The sequence below is a fragment of the Lepisosteus oculatus genome, chromosome 21 (genome assembly GCF_040954835.1).
Source record: "Lepisosteus oculatus isolate fLepOcu1 chromosome 21, fLepOcu1.hap2, whole genome shotgun sequence".
Lineage (NCBI taxonomy): Eukaryota > Metazoa > Chordata > Actinopteri > Semionotiformes > Lepisosteidae > Lepisosteus > Lepisosteus oculatus.
In genome coordinates this window covers 8,943,130-8,952,807 of record NC_090716.1, presented here as the reverse complement: position 1 = coordinate 8,952,807, position 9,678 = coordinate 8,943,130, and the positions used below count along the sequence as shown (strand labels likewise).

Here is a 9,678-nt window from a genome sequence, read left to right as displayed (position 1 = left end):
GGGGGAGGGGTCCTATTGCTGCTGGCTTTGGTTTCATGCTGTCAATTATATAATCGAACCGCTAACTGAACCTAATAATAGGATTATTTGGACTCCTACAATTGCTCGTAAACACGTTTGAGGTTGCCTTTTAGCTATAACATTTCATCGGTAATTTAAGACCTCCAACTTTCTTAGAAAGAAACTTGCAAAGGTCAAGCAAGGTCTCAGTTTCCACTCAAAGTAGATTTAAAGTAGATTAAATGCTTGCACCTGCTGCGCATTATGGTTTAAATAGAAATCAAACTCATTAGCGAAGCAACGCTTTTAGTTGTAGTTGATTGGTTTCAGAGTTTCAGCTCTGACTTCCCATTGGTCTACGTGTTTGTCAGTTAAGGGGCGGATCGGAAACTGGGAAGCGGCGTCTGATTTGAAACAGAGTTACAGTTTACAGTTGTTACTTGTTGTTTTGTTACTGCCTTCTTTGATTTTGAGAAACCACTTTTTTTTTTTTGCTATCATGTCGCGGAGAAAGAGCAGTCACGGAAAGTCGCCACGAAGGCGTAATGTGGTTTTGGGGTTTGACGAATTTGGTTTCGCTGTGTTAGGTAGAAAAGATGTGAAAATATCGCCAGGCAGATGTCACGAATACAGGTAATGCTCAGACTACTTTATCTTGCTAGTGCAACTGCACAAGTCTAGTTTAAGGGTGGTGATTTTTATACCACACACAGTGTATCCATTATCTTCAAAATATTTATGGGAAACGTGTCGCTAAAGTAAAACAATTTGCCATTGCTAAAAGAGAAACGAGAGACATCACGGGGACATTTTTTACAGCAAACTGCTATAGTTATAATGCGTCATTTTGAATGTTTTAATGACAGCATGCCCTTACTATTTATAATAGCCCCACGTGTTTCTTAATCTTCTGTTAATGGCTTGGTATAAAAAATTATAAATACTAAGTCAGCCCCCCCTTAATAATACGAAATATTTTGAATTACCTTCTTGGAAGAGAGACGCCGCAGTTCATGTTAAAAGTAATATTCCCGAGAGTTTGACTGGGTTGAGAATAGGTAAATGTGTATATATATATGTAAAATTGCATTCTTTTGAGTGGAGTATTAAAATACTGTTAGGTAATACATAGAAATCACCACAAGGTCAATAGTTTCCTGGTCGGTTTAACATATATAATGTTTTTGCCTCCTTACAAATTCCTCATTTTACATTTTCATTGCTTATGCATTGCTTTTTCATCGCTTGGTGTTTAACTTTGTTCATTCCATTTTAATAGCTACCCCAGACCAAATGCTGTGAAGGTGAAGGAATTGTGTCATTTGCTCAGCTACTGGAATGGTTCGAGTTTCATCTGCAAGAACCAGGTAGCTTGGTGCTGTAAAGTTAAACTCTATGATCACAGAGAAGGATCTGGTCTTGACTGACAGCACATAGAGCTGTTGAAAGTACAGACCTACTGTAAGTCAGATGTGCAGTGAGGCTCGCAGGTGCTTGCTCATCCCGTATTCTGAGATGTCTTCTGGGACCACTGCCTTTATTTAATATTTCTCCAGAATTCCCATCTCTTTTGCCATGTACAGAAATGTATGTTAACCAGGATAATTCCGTTTTTACTGAAACATGTTGTAAGTTAAATGGAAGGCTGCAATGTGAAATTAAAATTCCATTTTTAATTATCCCCAGTGGCATACTCAAAGTTGTAATGTGTTTTTTTTGGTAAATAGCAGAATAGTTTAAAAATATTATTATTATTATTATTATTATTATTATTATTATTATTATTAAAGCTCTTTTATTGAGTTTTTATTTTTGTATTTTTTGCATATATGTACATAAAATCTGATATTGTGCTTTGGGTGTTTATTTCAGATTGAGCAATTTATTAAAATAGGGCTTCCACCTGAGTTACGCGGGCGTGCATGGAAGTCTCTTCTGGATGTTGAGTCAGTGAAAGGTGGCAGTCCTTTCAATTATCAGGTACTGTGCCTTTTGCAGTTTTCACATTTTCCTGGGATTTTTTTTATTACACTTTTTTTATTATTTGGCCTATTTCTTTAGTTCAGTGAACATGCAGAATTTGTTAACAAAGGTACTCCACAGTTTGCTTGATTACCAGTGCTGAGGGGCAATTGGAATCTTGTTTAGCAAGAGTGGATGACATTCTCTCTCTCTTTTTAATTTTTCTGAATTGTAGTAGAGATTGAGATTAATTTTTCTTTACAAGTTTTTTTGCCTGCCTGCCTCTCCAGGTAATATGATGACACATTAGCTACAACTATAAATTACTCTGCTTAGCTTCCCAGTAATCCCTGCCTACTTCCTTGAGGTGATCTATCCAAACAATTACTAGGTCAAACCATAGTTGAAGTCTGAGATCTGAAGGCATTAGGTTTAAAGATACCCATTGCATTTTCACATAAGTGTGCACTTGAAACTAGGATAATCCAATTCAGTATTCTTTCAGATCATAAATTATTTTTATGCATTGAGTTTGAGTAAAAGGTTTTTTTTTTTGCACTGATTCATATTAACTGGCACCAAAAAGTGGTGTCTGTAACACCTGGAACCATATCTTTGACATTTTAACAACCTATCATTCTTTCAATGCTAAAACATGATGAGTGAACTTCATTATCAGGTAACTTAAACTCATAATGAACTGTACACCACTATAATGCCAAATTGTCAGAGGTAACAAAGGGGTTTCTGTTTGTCAGTTTTTATAATCAGTTGCATAGAATCCAGAGAATTCATGAAAGACATCTGCTACACAATTTTAACAATAATTTCTGCATTTTTCTTTAGAACTGTCTCAAAGAAATTCGAAGGCCTCTCGTTGACCTTGGTGTGACGGAGTATAGTATCCGTTCTGCAATCACCATTTTGAGTGAAACGGAGAATGAAATGAGATGCACAGAAGATGGTCCTAATCCCAGTTGCGAGTTCACCAACAGTGATGTTGTCATCTTCAGACAAGTGGCTCTTGACCTCCGTGAGTATTAATTTGAAATCCTAAACAAAGCCTACATTCAAAAGGAAAAATAATCTTAATCTGTTGTAATATGAGAGTACAATGTTTAATAGCTTTGTAATTAATCTGGTGTATAACCTGCTAGCTATTTTCTAGGAAAGCCTTTCTTAGATGCATCTTAATTCAAATTTTAGGCATGTGTTTCTTTTAGCCTCATCCTCTTTGGAAATCAAAGAATTGGAATAACAGATTCACACCACTGATAATTCTGGAAATATGGTATCAAGATTTTTTTAAAATTATTTTCTTGGTTCTCCCCTTTTAGTTATAATACTTATTAGGTGAAAAGCTAGGTTTGTCTGCCATTATTAGACAGATTAGCAAGAGGAAATGGTCCCTTCAATTAGACATTATTTTTAGATCATAAGAATACTGTACGTGAGTCAAATCTTTTTGGTTATTTTTTTATCAGTAACCCATATCGTTGTTGAATTATTTTCACCCCTTTACTGCTATTTAAATACTTTCTTTCCATTATTCTTGAAAGCATGCTTTAAACTCGCCTTTTACACCTTGACTAAAGCAATCTATAGGTTTTTTTTTTTTTTTTTTAGACCGAGGGTGGAGAACAGGTCTGTTGTAACCTATTAGGAAGGAAATGTGACTCAGGAATTCCTTCTGTTTGCAGAGAGATCTTTTCCTACTCATCGCTCATTAATGGGTGACACCCCAGAAGCTATTGAAGGGCAAGCCAAGCTCTTTCGTGTCCTCATCGCGTACGCAAAGTATAATCCCCAGATAGGATACAGCCAAGGTGGGTGTGTGGCGGATGACTGATATGGTTTTGGAACGTATCCTAGCTGCTTCACACACAGATAAAGAAGTTTATACATGGTAATTAGGTTTCATTTTTCTGATTAATTCCATGTGCTTGAAAAACATGTTGTAGATTTTTGACTTGAGACTTGGACTGCAGTCAGGTTTGTCTTTTTTTTTTACTTCAGACTCTGATTAAATTGACTTTAGGATTGATTTAGGGCTTTTCATTTTACTTTTTGTATTGTGATGTTATTCTACCTTACATTCACTTTATCCCACAGCTACACTTTTTAGAATTACCAAGAAGCACATGATGACCCAGTCAATTGCTCTTAATACACTGCTTTTTACCTGAGCACTAAAGCAATATTGTATTTTTTTCTATTAAATTACTGGCAATTGTTTTCTGGATGGCAAGCTTTTGAATTACCAGTTGCCTTATTCTAGTTTCCTGCTGATGGTAATTTTGTATTTGCCTCTCAAGGTTCTTAAATGTGATTAATGTGACCTCTACACATTCAGACATGTAAGGGTTGAAAGGCAAGCATATTAAGCTACTGACTATAAATGTTACTCTGAGAGAGGAAAAATATGAATCAGGCATATTTAATCAATGATGAATATTGCCAACTGGCATCTTTTCCCCACTCATCTCTTAGGTTGGGCTGCCAGAGGCATACAGTTACAAGAAAACGTTTGTCAACCCTTTGGAATTACCTGGATTTCTGCATTAATGACTCATAAAAATGTGGTCTGATTTTCAACTTAGTCACAACAATAGAAAAACACAATCTGTTTAAACTAATAACACACAAACAATTGTACTTCTTGTCAGTACTGAAGACATCGTTTAAACATTCACAGTCTAGGTTGGAAAAAGTATGTGAGCCCGTGAATTTAGTAACTGGTAGAACCTCCTTTAGTAGCAGTAACCTCCACCAAATGTTTCCTGTGGCTGCTGGTGAGACTTGCACAACGGTTAGGAGGAATTTTAGACCATTCCTCCTTACAAAACTGTTTCAGTTCATTGATATTTCTGGGATTTGTATCACAGAAATTCATACGTTTATTGCAATAACGTAATAAAGAGAAGTTGAAACTCACAATATGTCAGTGTGTTTTCAGTTATACAGTTGCAGTTTTATGAAAGGAATTCGTTAACAAAACTGCCTCAGACTAAAAATAGAGTTCTGTTAAACTTAATTCTCTTAATATGTAATTTCTTGTTGGGTAGTTGGACTAAAACTCACCACTGCGAGTTATTCCTGTCTTATACCCTAAAACTGAGAAAAATGACCACAGTCACAATTTTGCTTTATAATTGATTAAATATAACTTCTTCACTTTATTATTTTCAAAGTCCGCAATAATTATTCTGCACTCCACAGGTATTTATTCAACCCCAAGTTGCAAGACTTCCAATACATACACAACCTCTATCAATGAAAATATTATTTTTGGAAAAATAAAATGTTAGTTCTTCTACATGGAAAGTGAATGTAGCACTTTTAATATAAGGAAGATTCTTTTGTATCATTTGCTACTCATGATTTTTGTTTTTAACCTAATGTTTTTACGTAGTACTGTTTTTTTTGTTCTTTTTGCTTCAATTTGTTCTGGCTTTTATTCCATCTCCTTTATCAATTTAATTTGAAATTATGAAATAATGTGCTGAAACTGAAAATATTTTGTTTACTTTGTTCCATGTCAGGTCTTCATTACCTGCATAAAACATGTTGATTGTTGACTTTGACTTTTCTGCAGTTTTGTTTCATCAGTGTATGATAGAGGTTTCTTGAATGAACTGATTTTATGTGATTTTAACTGGATTATTTTGGTATGTTTTTACTGTGAGTATTTGTATGCTGCTTGGCTATTGTACAGTTGCCATGCTCATGAGCATTTATACTTTGGTGTGCCTTTCTCTTTAGTTTTGAACATATTCTATTGGAACTGATTTTGTTGAGGATATATAATGCTGCAAAGACCTGGGATAAAGTCTATTATTCAGTTTGGATTATGTGACAGTTCACATGGTCACTTTTTAAATGACTTTTATGGTCTCGCCAGCAGTGGGCAGCAGTGCACAATGCACGAGCTGCTGAGCTGATTGTTCAGCCAAGTAGTATTGTACATCCAGGAAGAGATGAAGGAAAATGGAGAATTGTTCATCTTTAGTTAAAGTGCAAAACTTTTTCAAAATACATATTTAATGCAATTGAAATGAAGGCTTTGAGATACTAGTCCTACAGCACTTGTGAGTCATTACTGAATTACCCATGTTCTTAAGACCTGGAATGAAAACATTGGTCATCTGTTTTAATGCATTTTTTCTCATGGATCTGTATAAGTTATCCATGTGAATTATACAATAGGGAAAACCTATCTGGCCCAATCCAAAGTGACTTGTACTGCACACTGGTGGGACGATAGGCAGCAAAGTTTCCTTCCTGAGAAGAATTCTCAGTTCAGTGGAATCTGAATCATTGTTTTTAAGGTTATGCCTTATCCACCCTGGCGTCATTGTTTCTCCTTTATTGGCAGGTATGTCATACCTTGCAGCTGTACTCCTGATGCACTTGTCTGAAGAGGAGGCGTTTTGGGCCCTTGTGATTTTATTAGAGAGACCTAAATACTTATCAGGGCTGTTTGACCATTCTTTACACAAGTAAGAATTCACCTTGTTTCTGTCCTGTTTTTGCAATTAATCTGCAAGTAGTTTTATGTCTGCTGGCTGCAGCTTTGCTGAAGCTGAAGAAGGATGTTTCATGCATGAAATCATAGTTAAATGTTAATATGCAATAAGGATCAGTGGAATATTCTGACACAATTTTTATTCTTCAATGTCACTTAGGAATGGCCTGGTATCTAAATTGTAGAAATAGAATAATTTCGAGTTACAGTTTTTTACATTTAAAGTGTTTATACAGAACAAAGAGAAGAATATAAACTGAGTTGAGCTTTAGGGTTGCTGTCACTGACTGATAAGGACATATCCAGGTTTTCCTGATGTTCAGGTGAATAAGGCTTCATACCGTACCTTTTTCATAATTTTTGTCTTTTATAAAAGTTCAATCTGACATATTTTACTCACAAGTGTTCTTTGGTCCTTTTGCTTTTCAGAATCCAGCACAATGCAAAGGTTTTCCAACAGCTCCTGAAGCACAGAATGCCACAGCTTTCGCAGCATATTGTAAGTAATGGGAAATGTGGTCTGCAAGTGATGTGTATTCAAGGTTTCTAAAATACTTACTGTTTTAGTGCCAACATTGTTAAACAGAATGTGACACACAGCTTTTTTTTTTAAGGTAAACCTAAAATAGGTTTTGCATTTTCATAGACCATATATGGTTTAAAAGTGCACATCACCAGTGATTAAGATGCCCACTGACTTTGTTTCCAAACAGATTTCTGTAATTGAACTGTAATTATAAACCAGGTCAACCAAATGACTGTATCGTGTGTTCATGGATAATGACTCATCCTTGTAAAGCTGAAAAAATTTTTAGTTTTTTTAAAACTATTTCTCGTTTAACCTAACGTACTGCATTTTCCCAAGCTTATGATAGTGTCATTTCTAGTTTACTGTGTGGGCAGTGTGGATATTAGGTTGTTTATAGATGGGAACATAACCTATTTTATCTGTATTTGCTAAGGTGCAGTTTAATGGAGTTTATGCTAGTGAATGAAATAAATACGTTTCTATGTCAGATGACTTTGATGATATCTTTTGCTGGGTTTAAATACAATTAAATAATAAACAGAAGCTGAGGGTAAGTTGGAAATAAATCAGCAACATACAGTAATCATGCACTAAACTAATTCTGAGGCCATCCAAATTAGCTTACCTCATATGCCCTCACTCTTCTTTGAGACATTAAACTCCCACAGTGATTTAAGACTGTTTTGCCATTTCATGCCCATTAGCAAAATCAGATCCTTTAATGATGGCATAAGTGGTTAATTTTTGCTAGCCAGGGGCAGTTGTTGTAATCTTGCTGCAGTCAGTGTATCTGAAAGAGAAGTTTTCTTCCTGACGCAGCCTTTTCCCAGAGATGATGGTAGCAAGCAGTTATTGGTACAGTAGCTATTTTTTGGCCACTAGGTCAACCCACATACACAGGAAATTGCTTACTTGAGACATTTGTCTCTAGAAAATTAGTTTTGAAACTATTATTGTTCTACACTTCCTCAAGAATATGATTTCAAATGAAAAAGCACAGTAAACCAAACTGTAAAGCAAAATCGAGAACCAGATCACAAATTCTCTTTTGCACTTACTTAAGTGGATTTCAAACTGGGCTTCCTTTTTATAAATTGATGCTCTTGATGGAACAGTTTGTAGTATAAAATGTTTGAGAAACATTTTCGTCTTGTACCCATTATTTGTCAAGCTTTTGAAAAACATGGGAAGTTTGTGAGAAAAACATGGAAACTAAACACCTGTGTGGGAGTTTAAGATTCCTCTGGTTTCTCAATGGTATATTTTGAGCGAAAAGTAAATTGCTCAAACAAAAAGCTATATCAATTTTCACAAGTTACTGATTCACTTGTATGGAATGTTTGGAGACTTGTATAAAATGGATGATACCAGTGCGTCCTATCGTCATACAGATGTATTCTGCAAAGCTGCTGTTTGTGATGTACTGTATCTAGTCAACCAGAATAAACGTGTATCCCACAAAAGCTGTTTCTCTAATTTGTGATACTTGACTGTTTCTGAATGGGTTTATGCCCCCTTAACATTTAGCTTGGCACATTTGGCAAAGTATTGCAAAAAACACAAGTTTGGATGTTTGGGTAGTCAAACCTTTTGAATTTAGTGGACAAATTTAATGTCCCAATTTCAGTATAAGTGTTTATTGTATAGTGTGGTATTAAAAACAACAAATGAGTTTTGGACTAATAAGCACTTGTTAGTTTTTAATGCCTCTTGGTACATCTTTTGCGATAATAAGGATCTCGTTCTTCATGGAATTGCAACACTAAAAACCTACAAGGCATTATAGTTGTACACATACAGTAATATTATGGCCTTTTAAGCCCTAAAAATATTTTTGTTGTGATAATGAATGTACTGTAATTTGCAATAAATGGCTGTGCTTCTATGTTTGACAAATGTTCCTTTTTTTTGCTTATCAATATATGCCATGGTTATTTATGTAAGGATTTCATCTGTTATTTAAGTTATATATTTCTAAAGATCTGATTGCTCCTGATAGTAAACCCTAAAAAAATCTTGGTGAATTTTTGTGAAAAGAGAATACTGCGGAAGAACAATGATGGAGCTACTGAAAACTTTTGTTTTTGACAGGACCTCGATTGTTCTGACCTTGCACTCACTTAAACAATTTTCTCTGATATTTGAGAAAATGAGAGAAGCTAAGGGTTAATGACAAAGATTGTGGCACCACCTCCATTTTCAAACTCTCTTGAAAGTTCTGAGCTGCTTATTCAAAAAACATAAACTGCTTTGCTAGTGTATTGCACCGTGATCTTATTTTATGACGGGTATGAGTGTTTGTCATGTTTCTTTCAATATGAACAGGAAGGTCTTGGAGTGTCTTCCTTGCACTACGTGATGCCCTGGTTTCTGACGCTGTTCACTTCTCTGCCCTGCTGGGACTCTGTGCTGGCTGTGTGGGACCTCCTCATGCTCCATGGTAAGAGCCGTTCAGTCTTTGCTCTATGGCTACACCCTGCGGTTAGCCCACGGCACAGGCGGAGAGATATTGGTCTCTACCTTCATCACTTTATTGGCTCTCTAGACAAAGATGAGCAATTTGTTAAAGGTGCATGGCAGAGTCTTGTTCACTAGGGGTCACTCTCAGCAGAGTTTTTTTTTTTCGCATGGGAGGTTGGCTTAAAAAGCTTTCCTTTTCTTT

The 9,678-nt window shown here is 35.6% G+C and overlaps 1 protein-coding gene across 4 annotated transcripts in view; it reads left to right on the top strand.

The window, feature by feature from the left end:
• Window positions 1–372: 372 nt before the first annotated feature.
• The window catches only part of LOC107075787 (TBC1 domain family member 10A), a 111,228-nt gene continuing 101,922 nt past the window's right edge, over window positions 373–9,678 (top strand). For 3 of the 4 annotated variants that reach the window (XR_001477295.2, XM_015338200.2, XM_015338198.2), the window contains exons 1-8: window positions 373–633; window positions 1,280–1,367; window positions 1,873–1,980; window positions 2,809–2,995; window positions 3,663–3,788; window positions 6,338–6,461; window positions 6,917–6,986; window positions 9,342–9,456. Coding sequence is in view for 3 of the 4 variants with exons in the window: in XM_015338200.2 (XP_015193686.1) it covers window positions 500–633; window positions 1,280–1,367; window positions 1,873–1,980; window positions 2,809–2,995; window positions 3,663–3,788; window positions 6,338–6,461; window positions 6,917–6,986; window positions 9,342–9,456 (952 nt within the window). In the remaining variant the exon portion in view is untranslated. The remainder of the gene's footprint in view (window positions 634–1,279; window positions 1,368–1,872; window positions 1,981–2,808; window positions 2,996–3,662; window positions 3,789–6,337; window positions 6,462–6,916; window positions 6,987–9,341; window positions 9,457–9,678) is intronic. The other variant, XM_015338199.2, reaches the window with a different exon arrangement.